Source organism: Ochotona curzoniae, unplaced genomic scaffold, assembly GCF_017591425.1.
Source record: "Ochotona curzoniae isolate NIBS_2020 unplaced genomic scaffold, NIBS_Ocur_1.0 scaffold_3208, whole genome shotgun sequence".
NCBI lineage: Eukaryota > Metazoa > Chordata > Mammalia > Lagomorpha > Ochotonidae > Ochotona > Ochotona curzoniae.
The window spans coordinates 3,480,533-3,497,655 of NW_024467106.1; the positions used below are offsets into that span (position 1 = coordinate 3,480,533).

At 61.3% G+C, this 17,123-nt stretch overlaps 1 protein-coding gene across 1 annotated transcript in view; it reads right to left on the bottom strand.

The window, feature by feature from the left end:
* Positions 1 to 17,123, bottom strand: part of LAMC3 (laminin subunit gamma 3) — a 38,502-nt gene that overhangs the window by 8,851 nt on the left and 12,528 nt on the right. Inside the window, exons 5-21 of the mRNA XM_040963841.1 lie at positions 16,200 to 16,388; positions 15,988 to 16,105; positions 15,764 to 15,862; positions 13,977 to 14,113; positions 13,207 to 13,317; positions 11,427 to 11,604; positions 11,170 to 11,266; positions 9,872 to 9,887; positions 8,977 to 9,201; positions 7,805 to 7,993; positions 5,595 to 5,840; positions 4,678 to 4,831; positions 3,994 to 4,136; positions 3,286 to 3,464; positions 1,713 to 1,854; positions 1,098 to 1,303; positions 725 to 801 (exon numbers count right to left, since the gene is read on the bottom strand). Coding sequence (XP_040819775.1) covers positions 725 to 801; positions 1,098 to 1,303; positions 1,713 to 1,854; positions 3,286 to 3,464; positions 3,994 to 4,136; positions 4,678 to 4,831; positions 5,595 to 5,840; positions 7,805 to 7,993; positions 8,977 to 9,201; positions 9,872 to 9,887; positions 11,170 to 11,266; positions 11,427 to 11,604; positions 13,207 to 13,317; positions 13,977 to 14,113; positions 15,764 to 15,862; positions 15,988 to 16,105; positions 16,200 to 16,388 — 2,506 coding nt within the window. The remainder of the gene's footprint in view (positions 1 to 724; positions 802 to 1,097; positions 1,304 to 1,712; positions 1,855 to 3,285; positions 3,465 to 3,993; positions 4,137 to 4,677; positions 4,832 to 5,594; positions 5,841 to 7,804; positions 7,994 to 8,976; positions 9,202 to 9,871; positions 9,888 to 11,169; positions 11,267 to 11,426; positions 11,605 to 13,206; positions 13,318 to 13,976; positions 14,114 to 15,763; positions 15,863 to 15,987; positions 16,106 to 16,199; positions 16,389 to 17,123) is intronic.

A 17,123-nucleotide genomic window follows, 5' to 3' on the forward strand; every position in this document is an offset into this window, starting at 1 on the left:
TGGTTTCAGCCTGATCCAGACCTGGCATATTTATTTGCAGAGGTAAGCCAGGGGATGAAGATTTCAATCTTCTCTCTGTCACTCTGCCTTTCAAGAGGATTAAAATGAATATATTTATATTTTCACATGTAAAAAAAAATACATGTGCACACCTCGACGATGACCAGCAAAGAACAATTAGATAAAGAAAACAGGGTTCATTTGTGCACTGGCGTATTACTTAGCCAAGAAAAAGGAACGAAGTATTGGCACACCGGAGCATGGCTCAGCCACCAACACACAACGCTGACTGGGAGGATCCAGGCACAAGACACCCCTTGCGTGAGACTTCACTGAGCCGAAACACCCAAAGCAGGCAGAGGCATGGCAGTGGATCGGTGGCCACCAGGGACCCCGGAGGTTGAGCAGAAACGGGAGGGAGGTTCCCTGTACGGGCTTTGTTTTGGGGATGGTGAGATTGTTCTGGAATTCACTGGTTATGGTTGTGGCTCTGAGTCCACAGGTAGGAATGAATGGCGCTGCTGCAGCCGCACAGATCCCGCCAAAACCGACGGCTAGAAAAGGTGCCAGCCACCCTGACTTGGGCCCTGAACCCAGCCAGGCAGGCACCTCTCAGCCTCAGCTGGTCCCAACTCCTGGGTGGGGCAACTGCGGGGCTGCCCCTGGCCCAGGAGCCACTCAGGAGAAGGGCTAAGCTCCCTGAGCCAGGGACTTAGGGGCTTACCTCCTGGCAAAGGCACGAGCCTCCATGGCCAGATGGCTCCAGTTGGTGGGCTGGCTGGCCCCTGCCCCAGGACTCGCCTTTCAAGAAAAGGGGCAAAGTGGGGACACCAATGTCTGTCAGCAAAGGGCAAGGACCACCTGGGCAGAGGCCGGCAACACCTGTGGTCTCCTTAAAGCACAGTGCCACTCACGAGGTCTGTACCCAGGCAGAGGCCCGACACACAGGCGCCCTTCACTCACACTGCACGTTCATTGCCCACTCACAGGGAGGGCCCCACCTCCCCACCCACAAAGGGCAGGTGTGCTGATGTCACTGGGTCAGTGGGCTGGGCAGGGGCTGGGGCCAGAGCGAGAGGGGGTGCCCCCGGGTATACCAGAGAGGCCAGGATGGCGGCCGCACGCAGAATCTCCCCGTGCGAGGCCGCCAGCACGCCCTCCAAGTCCGCTAGCTGCACGCAGGTCTTCTGAGCTCCACCCAAGGCACAGCTGCTGCTTCTGCTCCGAGCCCGCACCTGCTCCTGCACCGCCTTCACAGCTCCCTCGAGGCCCATCACCTGTCCCAGGAAGGCTTCCCGGGCCCCTGCAGGAAGCCCACAGCCCAGGGGTCACACAGCCATACAGTCTTCATATCACACGCCCCTCTTAGGGTCTTCCCAACACAGTCAAATCCTCTCTCCAACCCTGAGCATCCACATGAGTTCCAAGTGAAAGTTTGCCCATTTTACAGATGCCAAGACTGAGGCCTGGGAAAGGCAAATAATGATCCGAGATTGCTCGCATGGGAAATCAGCCACATCCAAGGGACACGAGGGCCCTCCACCCTTTCCCCAGTTCAGTACCTGGGGCAGTGCCCCAAGACTGACCTGTCAGGGCAAGCTTGTAGGGTGGGGAGAAAGGCTGATATCGCCCAGGGGGTGATGTGAGAGCAGCCTGAAGGCTCCCCGGGGGAGGGGGCGAATGAACAGCTGGCCTCTTCCCCCACCCCATACCTTGCAGCAAGTGGCCGCCCTGGTAGATGTCCCCTCGTGGCGACTCCCCCTGTACAATGTCCAGCGGCCCCCAGGGAGTGCCACAGTCAGACTCTTGCAGCCATCCCTCCATCAAGGCCAGCCTGGCCTTCAGCTTGGCCGCCTGCAGGGGACAGGGGAGAAAGGGCGTGTGCCAGGCTGTGGCCTACAAGTGCTGCACCCGCACCTTCCTTGGCCTCTTGGTCCACCCTGATGGACACCAAGTCCTTCCCCGTGCCCCATCACCCCATCACCCACACAGCCTCCACCTGTCCCATCACCCCATCACCCACACAGCCTCCCCTGCCCCATCACCCCATCACCCACACAGCCTCCCCTGCCCCAACACCCCATCACTCACACAGCCTCCCCTGCCCCATCACCCCATCACTCACACAGCCTCCCCTGCCCCATCACCCCATCACTCACACAGCCTCCCCTGCCCCATCACCCCATCACCCACACAGCCTCCACCTGTCCCATCACCCATCACTCACACACAGCCTCCCCTGCCCCATCACCCCATCCCCACACAGCCTCCCCTGCTCCATCACCCCATCACTCACACAGCCTCCCCTGCCCCATCACTCCATCCCCACACAGCCTCCACCTGTCCCATCACCCCATCACCCACACAGCCTCCCCTGCCCCATCACCCCATCACTCACACAGCCTCCCCTGCCCCATCACTCCATCCCCACACAGCCTCCACCTGTCCCATCACCCCATCACCCACACAGCCTCCACCTGTCTTATTACCCCATCACCCACACAGCCTCCCCTGCCCCATCACCCCATCCCAACACAGCCTCCCCTGCCCCATCACCCCATCCCAACACAGCCTCCACCTGTCCCATCACCCCATCACCCACACAACCTCCCCTGCCCCAACACCCCATCACTCACACAGCCTCCCCTGCCCCATCATCCCATCCCCATACAGCTTTCCTGTCCTTTCTTACGCCCATGGACGCTGGCTCCACTCTCTTAAGCACACAAACAGTTAACTGCCTGTTCAGAGACTTGTCCAAGCCAGGTCTGATGCCAATGCCAGCCACGCCCTGGTGAGATGCAGCTGAGAGGAGGGGTCATGGGTCCTGAGCCCAGCCTCCCTTCCACAGCCCCGGGGGGGCCTGCAAGCCATGAGGACACAGCCTTGTGATGGCCAGCTCTGACGACGACTCATGGGAAAGCCGAACCATTGAGCAGAGATGACTGATCACCCTCCTGGACCTCGGGGTGGATGCCTGCGTGTGTCCCCTGCAGCTGGCGCACTTACATGCCCCTCCACTCTCCAGCGTCCTTAGCTGCCCTGCTGGGGTCCAGAGAGAGCAGGCAGGCCTGGACCCCCTGTTTTGGAGTAGGAGAGGGACCCCGAGGATTCCTAGGGCTGCTACCTGCCAGGAGTGTGCAGCAGGAAGCCCCGCTGTGGAACCCCAGTGCCCCGACTCCTGATGCCCAGCAGAGCAGGGCTGGTGGGCTCTGCAGGTGAGAACACTTTCCAGGGCCTGGCACTGAGCTGGCGCTCGCTGAGGTCCCACCTGGGAGGGCTCACCTCCTCCTGAACCAGGCCATAGCAGGAGGGGCATTCCTGGCAGCGGGCACCGTCAGCCGTGAGGAAGAAGTTGTCACGACAGCGGTCACACTTGTACCCCACGAAGCCGGGCTTGCATTCACATGTGCTGTTCTCGTAGCACTGGGCTGAGATGGCGCCCAGCGGTGAGCACCTGCAGGCTGGAGGGGTTGGCAGTGCAGGTGCTGAGCCCCAATGCTGGCCTGCTGACCCCAGGCACACGGGAGGGCTTCAAGCAGTGACACCCGAGACAGGCTTCCCAGGCTGGCACACTCATGCTGCTGGCCTTTCTCCCAAGCTCTTTTTTTCTGCCAAGGGCCTCTTTGCTCTTAGGAAATCATTGATCAAAAAAATCAACCTGCTGTAGAATTCATGGAATTCTGTGAGCCACCAGTGGTGGCCTCAGCAGAGTCACAGCAAAAGATTTCACGGCCCAGGCCCACAGAGGCTGAACACTCCGCACCACACCCCATCCCTCCACACCTCCATGGCCACTCTCACGGGTCCTGCGTGGTGTCTGACCATGACCTCTCCCTAAACCCCAGCTTCCCCACTGCATGCAGATACCAGGCCCCTCTCCTTCCCCCTGCCAGCAGCAGCACCCACCCTCTCCTCCCCGCACCCCATGGCCAGCAGGAGCACCCAGCCTCTGTTCCCCACAGCCAGCAGGAACACCCAGCCTCTCCTTACCACGGCAGCCCTTAATGGAGAAGCCAAAGAAGCCCAGCTGGCACCTGTCACAGGCCAGGCCTGTGACACCTGGGCGGCACGGGCACTGCCCAGTCTCAGGATGGCACTGATTCCCATGGGAGCCCAGAGGGTGACACTGGCAGCTGTAATAGGGACAGATCTGAGTGTGAGGCCAAACTCTGAATGCTCCGAGCCTTGCCTGTCTGCCTGTGCCGGCCAGGTTCTCCCCATGCCACACAGGGCAAATGGCCTCCTCCAAACAGCTGGGCTCTGGGAAGCTCAAGAGTGCCCAGGCGCTACTCAAAAAAATAAAGTAATAAAGTCCGTGGAGTCCAAGTGTGCTGGTGGAACCGCAGCCCTCTGGGGGAGACCCTGTGCAATCAGCAGAGCAAAGGCCCTGACAAGTCCTGCTAAAGAATTCTGACCACCTTCTTTAGTTCTCCCTGTCTGCTACCAACACCCACTGAGGCGGGCTAGAGGACAGGTGTCACCAAGGAGAGCAACAGAGTCCATGCTGGCCACCTGCCCACCTGGACCTCTCTGAGGGCTGGCTGGGTCAGGGGTCTGATGCCCAGGAGACTGTCCCTTTGTCACCCTCCATGCCCAGGACCTGGCAGTGGGTCTGAAGATATACCCCATACCAGCCCGGTCCCTGGAGGCGCTTGCCAGCCATGCCCCGCCTACCTCCGGCAGCCCCCGCCGGGCTGGAGGTCGTAGAAGCCAGGGAGGCAGTGGCTGCAGTCCCGTCCAGCCACGTGAGGCAGGCAGGCGCACTGGCCAGTCACGGGGTCGCAGGGCGTCTGCTTGCTGACCGAACCCCCAGGGTGGCAGTTGCAGGCTGGGGGTGGGAGGGATACAGATGGAGCCTTTCCTGCTCTGGGAGCCCAGCAGAGGCGCCAGGGCAGCCCCTTCCCCTCAGAGAGGAATTGGTTTTCAGCACAGATCCCTAACCCCTCCCTGGAGAAAGGCTCAGAAACAAACCCAAACCTTGGTTCATCTGCAGACAGTGAGAGTCCACTCAGGGCCACGGGCAAAGTCACACCACCCTGCTCTCCTGTGCGCCACAAGGGCACTGCCTCACCCTCGGCCAGCTGCTCGAAGGCGGCTGTGTACAGCCAGAAGTGGCGGCCGGTGCGTTGGGGCCACTTGAGCCATTGGGGGAGTGACCCATAGGATGAAAGATCTCTCCCTCTCCCGTCAACCACCCCCCACCCCCAGCCACTCAGACTTCCACATTAATCAATCTTAGGAAAAAAAACTGTTAGAGGTGGGCAGGGTGCGTGTGGGGCAGTGTGGGCGATGCTGGGACTAACCCATGCTAATTCTGAGCTGCTCTCCCGCTGGACTCGGGAGGCCTGCTGCGAGGAGCTGGGCTCAGAGGGCTGAGAGCCAACGCAGGCAGTGGGGAGGGCACAGCAGGAGCAGGGCAATGGCAACAGGCCCTTAGACCTCTCCAGGTGAGGACAGAGCAGGGTGAGACCTCGCCCCAGGCTGCCCAGCCCAGCAGAGAAGCCTGCTGGCCCCACTGGCCACCCTGCCAGTGTCCGAGCCAGGGCAGAGCCACCGTGTCCGTGCCGCAGGATTTGGGGGTGGATACTCACGCGTGCACTTGTACGTGGGCTGGGGGGCCGAGGCGTTCCCAAAGAAGCCCTCCTGGCAGCGCTCACAGTGGTCGCCTGTCGTGTTGTGCAGGCAGCGCAGGCAGCGGCCAGTCTGCGGGTCGCAGTTACCAATGGCGTTCAGGTCCACGTTCCCACTGCACTGGCACCTGCGGCAGGGCTGGGGGCGCCCGGAGAGCCCCAGGGGGTCCCCATAAAAGCCATCATCACAGATCTCACAGCGCCGCCCTGCGTGTGGGGTGGGGGTGGGGCGACAACCATGAGGCACACAAGAGCACAATGGGCAGCGAGGCACAGGGGGCGTCCCTCCAGGCCCCTTCACAGGGCAGCATGCTGGTGTCTGCCTCAGTCATGTCCTGGCTGGGCTGCGTCCCTGGGCCTCTCCTTGTTGGTTAACTGTCAAGGACGCCAGTGGCCAGGCCATGGGATGGCAGCGAGGGCTGGGCAGGCCACTGGTGCAAGTAGTCAGTCTAGGCCCAGTGCAAGTTGTCACCAGCCTGTCACTGTCACTACCTACATCCCTGTCACTACATCCCTGTCACTGTCACCACCTACAGCGGCACCTTCATCACACCTCCTCACCACTACCACCACCATCATCATCACCTCACTCTCCTGACCACCCACCTCCTATGCCATCCTTCCCTCCCTTCATCTCTCTCCATCACTGCGGCCCTCGGTCAGTGTCACTAAGAGGGCCCCTCTGCCTCCTGGGTGCCCCCAGCCTCAGGAACCCTTCAGTTCACTTCCAACTCCACCTCGTCTTGCAGCTCTCAGCATCCCAGGGCCTTGGAGGGTGGTGGCTGGGAGGGCAGCTCCGGGCACAGGCAGAGCTGGGCAGGACAGGCCTGCGCAGTGTGCTTCACTCAAGCCACGGTCTTGCAGTATCCCCCACCCCCATCTCTCTCTCTCTGCCTAGCTCCTATGCAACAAGTACCTGGAGTTGGGGTGGAGAGGCACAGTCCAGGGAACAGCCGTGGCCTCCCGGGTAGCCGTCCTGCTCACCTGCACGTCCATGGCACTGCTGCCACGGTTACAACTGCTAGGTACTGTTACGCACACGACAATATCGACGTCGTCGTGAAGACACCCGTGTGCTCGACACCCGGCAGTCCTGGGCAGGCCCAGCTCACTGGTGAAGGGCTGACGTCGAGTGAGCTCGGGAGCATGAAGCTCGTGGCATCTCCCCCGACACGGGGCGAGCACTGCAAGGAGGCACCTGAGCCAGACACGTGAACCAGCCGGCCCAGGAGGCAGCATGGCCCGGGCCCCGGGAGAGGGGAGGACGGGAGGCAAGCTGCTACCAGCGCTGATTTAAGGCACGCGGAGCTGGCAAGGAGGGGGCATGCGGAGGAGTGATGACCACATGTGCCGAGGCAACGCTTGATGCTAAATTACACGCAGCGCTCGGCTCCCACGGCCAAGCCTGTGCTATCCATTTCTGCATGATAAAAAATTAATAACGTGATCTACGAGGGTCCATCGAGTTGGACATTTTAAATGGGTGAATTGTCAGGGACTTAATGTTTCAAGAAACTACTAAAAGAAAAGCCCCAAGTCTGGAAGCGGGAATGAGGACAGGCGAGAGGCCGGGGAACACGGTGCGTGTGCGTGGGCTGCGTGCTGTGCGTGTGCGTGGGCTGCGTGCTGTGCGTGTGGACGCATGGGCTGCGTGCTGTGCATGTGGACGCGTGCTGTATGCTTGTGCACATGCACGCGGGCGCTGTGTGCATGGTGTGGTGTGTGCACGGCACGGTACGTGTGCATACGCATACTGCATGGGACACAGCGTGTGTGTGTGACAGGAGCACCTGTGACTTTTGTCTCACACACAACAAGACATGTTTAAAGACACAGGTGGATTCCAAGGCCTGCTACTTCAGCTGTGTGTTAAGATCTCCTGGGGCCGTCTCAGGAATGCAGAGTCCTGGGTTCTGTCACGAACCAGGCCCCACAGGCCAGGACCCAACAGGGGTACTTCAGAGCTCACCGGCAAGTGCCTCATGGCCCAAGTTGTGCAGGTGACCCATGGCTGCCCAGGGCCCTCACGATGGGATTCTGTCTCACAGGCCATGTCTGGCATCGCTCAGTCAGGCTGTGACCCCCCCCTGCCATAATGCAGACCCGGGACCAGCCTCGGGGCCCAGGGTGTGGCCGGGGGCGTCGGGCTTGGGTCTGCTGGAGCCGCTCACCTCTCTGGCCTGGAGGACAGCGGGTACACACCACCTCCCCGCTCTCCGGGATGGTCGTGCAGGCCGACTGGCCGGGGCACGGGCAGGGCTGGCAGACGTCGGCTCGGCCCAAGAAGGGGTCGCCATAGAAACCTGGCAAGCAGCGCTCACAGGACAGGCCCTCGGTGTGGTGGTCGCACTGGCAGATCCCTGAGGGTGAGACACGCGCCGTCTTACAGCCTGCAGACAGCAGGTGCCCCGGCCCGAGACACCCCCAAGTCCGGGGCTGGGGCAGTGGGGGCTTGGCTATGCTCAACAGGAACTTGTGGGGGGCTCAGCCTCCTGTGAGCTTCCTCTCTAGAAGCTTCCTGCAGCTCTGGATGGGGAAAGGCCAGGGAGGCTTTACCTGGGCTGGACTAGTAATGCCTGCCCTGGACACCCAGGGCAGCAGTGGAGCAGCCCAGGGGGGCAGTGGGCTTCCCAGTGTTGAGGTGGAGGCAGGCTTTAGTCCTGCCCTCTTCTAGCACCTTCTGGCTGCATGACCCGGAGAGAGGTCTTTGTTCCGAGGTGGTGGTTGGGGGCTTCTCAGGGGTGAGGACAACACCTGGTGGTTGTCCACTGACTGTGGCGTCCATGCTGGTGGGAGGTGCAGCTCTGCCACCTACTGGCCATGCGATGCCCTGCACTTTTGCTGCCCTTAGCTCCCAGTCCACAGGGACTGCAAGGGTCGCAGAGGACGCGGCTGGCCTTTCTCTTAATCCCAGCAGTCCTGAGGACGGACTGGCGTTTCCCAAACCTCCTAGGCAGAAACGCTCAACTCTCCCAGGAAGTGACAGCGTGGCCAGGGTTGCTGCCCACAGACACCTGTCTCGGGCCCACTTTTCGAAGGAGGAAGTGACCTCAGGGAGGGGCAAGACCCTGGCATGGCCACCGGCCACTGTCACCTGTCATGCTGTCACTGTCATGTTATGCCTTTGTCCCTCAAGTCTTTCCTCATTCCTGGAAACGTACAGAGCAGCGCTGGACCAGGTGCCAGCACACAATCGGGTACTATTTGTATCAAAATGTGAGCCGGGCAGGAAGCAGCGAGAACAGCTCCCCATGGCCCGGTTAGGTCCCCAGGGAGTGGGGCCAGGGGAGCCTGTGCAGACAAACTCTGCTGGGCGTTAGACGGGGAAGGGCAGGAGACTCACCTGTGTCGGGGTCACATGTGCCATGCTGGTTACAGGTGCAGGGGACACAGCTGGCATAGGGCCCGCCTTGTGGAGTCTCTCTCTTGTACCCCGGAGCACAGGATTCACAGAACTGGCCCAGGTACCCCTGGGGACACGAGCAGGTCTCCACCCAGGAGGCCGCAGGGAGGGGCCCGTGCTGGGGCTGGGCTGACGGGAGCCGGACCTCGGTCAGGAACACGGGGCCTGCAGAGGGAAGGGAGGGGGATCCGAATACACTCCTCCCCGCTCCACCCAACTCCCTAAAGCTTTGTTGATCACAGCCACCACAGGCCAGGCACACAAAGATGGTAGTGTTAGCAGACACTCATGAAAGAAAAGAGAAGAGAAGAGAAGAGAAGAGAAGAGAAGAGAAGAGAAGAGAAGAGAAGTTATTTCTTTGAAAGTCAGACTCACGGAAAGAGATTGCCCATCCACTGATCCCCTCCCCGAATGAATGCAACAGAGCCAGGCTGGCCAGGCTGAAACCAGGAGCCAGGAGCCCCATCTTGGTCTCTCACATGGTGCAGTGGCCTGAGCACCTGAGCCATCCTTCACTGTTTTCCCACTTCATTAGGCAGGAGCTGAACTGGAAGTAGAGCAGTTGGGACAGGAACCAGCACTGGCACGTCAGTGCTGCAGGTGGAGCTTTATCAGCTATGCCACAGCTGCAAGCTCCAATTGTGGCAGTGCAGGGGTGGAGGGAAACCAGTGCCATGGCACGTCTGGTTAATCTTCTACCTTAAGAGCCAGCATCCTACATGGGTACCAGTTCATGTCCTGGCTACTCCACGTCTAATCCAGCTCCCTGCTTCTTTCCTGGGTAAACAGCACAAGATGGTCAGAGTCCTTGGGATCCTGCACCCACGCGGGAGACCTGAAGGAGGCCCTGGCTCCTGGCTTCAGACCAGTGCAGTTCTGGCCGTTGCGGCCCCTTGAGAAGTGACTCAGCACGTGGATGATTCTTCCGTGTCTCCTGTCTGTACATCTGCCTTTACAATAGAAATCAGTAACTCTAAGAAGTAATCAAAGGGCCGTGCTGTTAAGCCGTAGCCCGTAACGCGGGCATTCCGGACAGGCAATGGTTCAAGTTCTGGCTGCACCACTGCAACCCAGCTCCCTGCTAACAGTGCAACCGGGAAATGGGGAGGGCGGCCATGACCTCGGGCCCCGCGAGCGCGTGGCGGAGCCGGAGGAAGTCCCCGCCTCTGTTCCAGGCTGACGCAGCTCTGGCTGTTGCGGGAAGTGGATCAGCACCTGGTAGACCTCTCCTCTGTAACTTCCTCTCTGTAGCTGCTCTTTAAGTAAGTAAGCCTTTATTTTAAAAGTTCATTTTGGTGGGAAAGAAAAACACAGAAATACGGGAGACTTCAAAAAATTGATGAAAACTGTATTTTGTAAAACACTTCAAAAGGGACTTGAAAATGGTTTTGCACTCAAAAAAGTAATCTTTAAATTCTGTTTTGTTGGGACCTTTGCCTTATATTTTTACATATGTGTATAGTGGATTCCAGCTGCGCTGACTATTGCACCAGGAGCCCAGCCAGCCCAGCCCAGCCCAGCCAGCCCAGCCCAGCCCAGCCCAGCCCGGCCAGTCCAGCCCAGCTCAGCCCAGCCCAGCCCGCCCAGCCCAGCCCACCCAGCCCAGCGCTGCCCAGCCAGCCCAGCCCGGCCAGTCCAGCCCAGCTCAGCCCTGCCCAGCCCAGCTCCAGCCCAGCCAGCCCAGCCCAGCCCAGCCCAGCCCAGCCCAGCCCAGCTCAGCCCAGCCTGCCCAGCCCAGCCCAGCCCAGCTCCAACCCAGCCCGGCCAGTCCAGCCCAGCTCAGCCCTGCCCTGCCCAGCCCAGCTCAGCCCAGCCCGGCCAGCCCAGCCCGGCAAGCCCAGCCCAGCACAGCCCAGCCCGGCCAGCCCAGCCCAGCACAGCCCAGCCCAGCCCAGCTCAGCCCAGCCCGGCCCAGCTCCAGCCCAGCCTGTCCAGCTCAGCTCAGCCCAGCCCAGCTCCAGCCCAGCCTGTCCAGCCCAGCCCGCCCAGCCCAGCTCAGCTCAGCCCAGCCCAGCCCGCCTAGCCCAGCCCAGCTCAGCCCAGCCCGGCCCAGCCCAGCCTGGCCCAGGAGTTTCCAGCTGGAGGCACACGCAGCCATGACTGACCAGGGAGTGCGGGGCTCGGCGTGGCCACGTCCATGCAGACACGCAGGGCGGTGAGGTTGGCCAGGAGCCGCTGGAAGTGGAAGGCGGCCAGCGGAGGCCCCTCATCTTCTGAGGTCTCCTGCAGCCTGCATGGAGGGAGGCGATGTGAGAGAACTGTGACAGAATGGCAGTGCCAGAGGCCAGCTGGCGCACAGCTGCCGGGCCACAGAGGCTCTGCATGCGCCCGTCCTCGGACACCCGCACACTAACCCCCTTGCCCAGGATGGGGACGGAGTGGTCACTCACAGGAAGCTGAGCTGGGCCTCCCTCAGGGAGCTGGACAGGTGAGAGCGCCTCAGGGACACGGCCAGGCCCGCCCCTTCCAGCCTCAGGTGCAGCGGCGGTGGGGTGCCCCCCGGGGGGGCGTGGAAGGTGAGCGTGAGGGGCTGCCCGTAGCTGAGCCGTTGGTCGCCCAGGAACGGCTCTGTGGAGAACAGAAAGCCAGTCCAGGCCTCACACACTTCTGATTGGCAGTTAGATGTGCAAGCCAGCAGCACCAGGAGCACATGGCCGTGGCCTGTCCCTACCCTGCCGCACCCATCCTGGCATCCCTACAGCTGGGTTTTCCCAGCGACATTTGCCAGGACAACCGGGTCCATTCACAGTGGGGACAAACACCTGGTGTGTGACCTCGGGGCCTTGCTGCCCATACATAGTGAAACTTTGTCTCATGTGCAAAACGACTGCCTAGGAACTGGCACAGTGGCATAGTAGCCTAGTCCTCTGCCTGCAGTACCAGCATCCCACATAAACGCCATTTCGTGTCCCCGCAGCTCCACTTCTGATCCAGCTCCCTGCTAAAGCACCCGGGAAAGAGCGGAGGACGGCCCAAGTGCTTGGGTCCCTGCACCCACATGGATGACCTGATTGGAGCTCCTGGCTCCTGCCTTTGGCTCAGTCCAGCTTTGGCCACAGCCAGTAGGTCGAAGCACTCTATTTCTACATCTCCGTATTAATAAATAAAAATTTACATGTGTTATAATTGCATAAAATTACCTGCAGGCTAGGCTTATGAGGAACCTAGGAAATACAGCTGAATTCCCTGTTCACACTTAGATTTTATCCCCAAGATATCACATGTGTGCGAATAATTCCAAAATCTAGAGAAATTCAACATTCCAAACACCTCTGGCCCCAGCTGTCTGGGTAAGGCAGGCGGGTCTGTGTCAGCTGACTGCTCAGGCCGGAAGCCAGGCCTGGGAGCAGAGGCAGCAAGCGGCCCCCAGCATCCGGCTTGTGGCCGGGGTAGCCAAGGTGCGCAGACGGCGGGGAAGAGCAGCCACGCTTGCTTGGTGCGGTATCCCACCGCCGTGCCAAGAACAAGGCGCGTGCTTGTCTGTGAGCTGGGAAAGCAGCGTGTCATTTCGGCCATTCCCTCCTGTGGGAGCAGAAAGGCTCCGATACATGCCTTGGGAGAAAAATGCAAGGCAGAGGCCACACTGACAGTTCAAAATCTAAATTTTTCCCCACCTAGAGCCCCATAACCAGCTGGGGGAAGGCGGGAGAAAGAAAAGCTGTATTTCAGCATGCGCGTAGGCCCTCGACCCAGGCTCCACGTCTTCACCCTGCTGTGGCTCCTCAGCTTCGGCCCCACCCGGCCACGGCAGTGCCTGCACGCTGGGGAGCCAGGGGACCTGCTCACCTGTGCGCTCACACCCCCCAGCTGGCTGCCCCACCCTGCAGCACAAGGATGCCCCAGAAGTCCTGGACCTCCAGCGGCTCTGAGGGGCTATCCCCCAGGAGCCCAGGCAGCCCCCTGCTCAGCCCCTGCTCAGCCCCTGCTCCCCTGGCTCCCTCCCCAGAGCCCTGCGCTTCCTGGCAGCAGTCTGCAAACTCCAAGTCAGTGGTACACATCACTCTAGCCCAAGAATCCATCCCCGAGCCTCCCCCACCCTGAGTCCTCAAGATCCTGACCCCCAACACACGCACACAGGACACCCATGTCAGTCACCAAGGGGCGGCAGGTGGCAATGTGCCTGCAGCCAGTCCCTCCCCTCCGTGCACCGACCCCGGGGCCTGCAGGTACCTGGTGCTTCGAGCACAACCTCTTCTTCCAGGCTCAGGAGGATCCCACTCGGACTCCACGGTAGGGGTCGTGCCGGGCCTCCTGCACGTCTGCTCCGCCAGCCCCCAGCCCCTGCTTGGACAAGCACAGAGAGGTGGCCCTGTCAGCAGGGGGCCTCAGAAGGGGGGCCAAGCAGGGAGCCCCACTCCACGCTCAGCTCTGTCAGTCGGTGGGGCCGCCTGCCCCGCGTGAGGCCGGAGCGCCCCAGTATTGGCCAGGGTGGGACTTGGCGCTATCGGGGTGGTTTCTGAGCCACTTTTTTTTTTTAAATCCTGACAATGTCACAAGTTCGCAACAGTGGCTTATAAATTTGGTCAACAGCCATCCATCTGTATAAACAACCCAGGAAACCAGCACACTTTGGGGGTCACTGGAAGCTCCCAAAAGTGTAAAGGGGTCGAGCCACTGACTAGAAGGCTTGAGCACCGGGGTGGAGGGCAATGGCAGATAAGAGAGATGACATCGCGTAAAGGAGGTGACGTCACTGAGCTGCCAAGCCCAGGGTTCGGCCCAAAGTGAGCAGGCCATCACAAGACCAGGACCTGCACCTGCCGCCGCCCCCGAGTCCCGGTGCAGCCCACACGCGCCCACCCCGCATTCTGAGCGACGTCCAGCAGAGGGCGCGCCGTCCCACGTCTACCACTGCAGGCAGCTCCGACTATCCATGCCCATGCCTGTGCACTACCCGGTAGGAGTAGCCCTGCCCCTGGGGAGGCGGGGGAGCCTCTCACCCTGGCGGAAGTCAGACAGGATGTGGTGCACCTGGAACCCAGCGGCGGCCGTACACACCTTGGAGTGGCCGTAGCAGAAGCAGCTGCTGCAGCCGGCGGGGTTGTGGGGCTGCAGGTTGAATGTGCCCGGGCGGCACCTGTAGGGGAGGTAGGGCAGGAGTGTGGTGGCCTAGGGAGCCACCGGAAGTGCAGACACAGAGAGCGCCTGGGGCCCCATGGGACAGTTGTCATTGCAAGAGATAAAATGAGAAGCTGTGGGCAGCACCAAACTGCAGGCCACACCAGGAGCTCCACTCTCGGGGCCAGCACAACGGCTCAACTCACTAATCCTCCGCCTCCAAGGGCAGCACCCCATACGGATGCTGGTCCATGTCCCAGCTGCTCCACATCCCATCCAGCTCCCTGCCTGTGGCCTGGGAAAGCAGTCGAGGATGGCCCACAGTCTTGGGACCCAGCACCCACATGGGAGACCTGGAAGAAGCCTGTGGCTCCTGGCTTCGGATCAGGTCAGCTCTGGCCATTGCAGCCACTTGGGGAGTAAACCAGCACATGCAAGACCCTTCTCTCTGTATCTCCTGTTCTCTATAAATCTGACTTTCCAATAAAAATAAGTACATCTTGAAAAAAGAAACTCGGCTCTCAGCCCACAGGGGTTGGCCATGTCCTGTCCCTATGTCCCCTTTTCTAATGCTTGTCTCACCAAATTTACCTTCCTAGTCGAGGCGCTCTTGACACGCCCACAAACACGTGAGGAAATGGCCCTGTTGGGGCGGGCACCTGTGTTCAAATGCTGAGGCACCAGAGGCCGTGGGAGGTGCTGTGGGCATCCCGCCTCCGCTCAAGGTCAGGACAGCAGCCACCCCACCAGCCCAGCCGCACTCCTCCACGCTGGCCCCATCTGTTTACTTACGTTCCAGGGTCACGGTTCAATCCCATGGCCCTGCACTTGGCCGTTCCGGCCCGGGAGGGAGGGGGCTCAGCCAAGTCAGTTCCCTGTCCTTGGGACGCCGTTCCCGGCTGTTTGTCTTGTTTGTGAGCGGTTTCTGGCTCTACAAGATGTCCCCTGCCCTGCCCCGGAAACGACCCATTCCCCCAGCAGCCGGGGTGGACTGGGACGACCCAGTCGAAGAGTCTGGCTTGCAAAAAGCCCGGCGGCCCCAGCTGGAAGTTCTCCCAGAGCCCAAGGGGGCAAACTGAGACTGGGCAGCCCAGTCCTGTCCAGGCACCTGGGTGGACACACATCCCCAACTGCACTCGGGATGAGAGACTGGGCAGGGATGAGGCCAAGGGACCAACCGCATGGGTGGTGCAGCTGCAAGGCCAAGAGGACACAGTGCAGACCCAAAGCAGGGAACCCCAGGCTGCCTGCCAGGCCCCCAGCTGGAGCCCCAAGGCCACTGAGCACGAGGAAGCCAGCCGGCCTGGGGGAGTCTCTCGGTCATGCCCCATTTGTGCCAGGACAGGAATGTAAGCAGCTCAACTAGCAGACTCTTCCATTGGCAAGGCGTCCACAAGGACGCTGAGGTCACAGTAAGGCTGGGCGGGGTCCCAGAACCCCAGGAGCGATGGGAAGGTTGTAACAGAGCTCCATTAGTGATTATCTGCCCTAGGTGTGAGCGATGGGAGGTGACGGTGCTCCATTGGGGATGTCTGAGCTGAGATGTGGCTCCACAGTCTCCAGGGAGGACTCGGGGGGAGGCAACTGTCTCCCCTAAACCCCCACCCTGAGTCCATAGTCTTGGTCCCTGGTCACCCCTAGCCAGCTTCCCTCCTGTCAGCTCACCCACCTGTCACACAGGTGGCCTTCCACATTCTCTTTGCAAGGGCATCGCCCACTGTGGGGGTCACAAGTGCCCAGGCTGCCGGCGGCATGGCAGGTGCAGGGTCTGTGGAGAGACGGGTGCGGGAAAGAAACAAACGACACCCCGGGGGCATCCGGGCTGTACTGGCTCTCTCCTCTTGCTGCGCGCAATTCGGTCCGTGCCCACGCTGGCATCCTTGTGTGCCCTACCTGCAGCCTCCCTCACTGAGCGAGTGGAACCCTGGCAGACAGCGATCGCACTTCCAGCCCGTCACACTGGGCCTGCAGGCACAGGTGCCCTCCTGGTCACACTGCAGGTGCAGGGAGCCTGGGGGAGGCAAGGCACGGGGCGGGAGTGGTGTGTGTGTGGGAGAGGGTGTGTGTGGAGGCAGGGCTGGCATGGGGCCAAGGGACCTGCTCACCTGCTGGGTGGCAGTCGCAGGGCTGGCATAGTGCCCGTGGGTCCCAGCGGTAGAAGTTGTCCCGGCAGCGTTCGCAGTGGGGCCCAGCCGTGTGGTCACGGCAGTGGTGACAGCGCCCACCGTGGCCGGTGCTGCGGAAAAGCTCCAGGTCGAAAGTGCAGTCCTCAGAGCGGCCGCTGCAGTTGCAGGCTGCGGGCAGGAGGTGGGGCCGGTGTGAAAGGGGCCTCCCTGTGCTGGACCAGCAGGCAGCTCGGGGAAGGGCTGGGCCATGGTCTGAGGTGGAACTCAGGCCCAGCTTGATCAAGGATACGGAAACCAACAAGCTGCTTTACCAAGATAGGTCATTCTGGAGCAGAGGTGCCCTGTGAAGACTCAGAGAGTCTGAGCAGTCATGGGGGGGTGGGTGTGCGGTGGGCAGGTGTGGTAGCCAGGGGCAGCTATGGAGCCAGTCGCCAGCCGAACTGGGGTCATGCCCTGGTTCTCAGGGGCAGAGAAGGGGAGAGGGGAGACAGGTGGATTTGCACCAGGGCTGCAGGTGGGGGGCCGGGAAGAGGGCGCCCAGGTGCCCAGGGTAGAAGTGACCGGGCCAGGACCGACATCCCACTGTGCAGGCACACACGGGTCCCACTCGCAGGTGGAACAGGGCACTAGAGGGCTGCCTGGGCTTAGCAGGAGAGCATGTGCTAAGGCCCTGCTTCGGGGCCGCCGATCAGGACGCAGGGGTGTAACCATGCGGCGGGAGAAGCCGTCTGGCCTCCTGTGTCCCTTCCACAGGACACACAAGCCACTGTGCTTCACTGCCTAGCAAAGACTCGTGGGCAGGGGCGGCCAGGGACGGGGAGAGGGGGAGGCAGGCCAGCCGTGGGTCCCGGGACAGACGGTGCTTTGGCTCGCAGAGACGCTGTCCCCTCCCCTCCCTGCCCT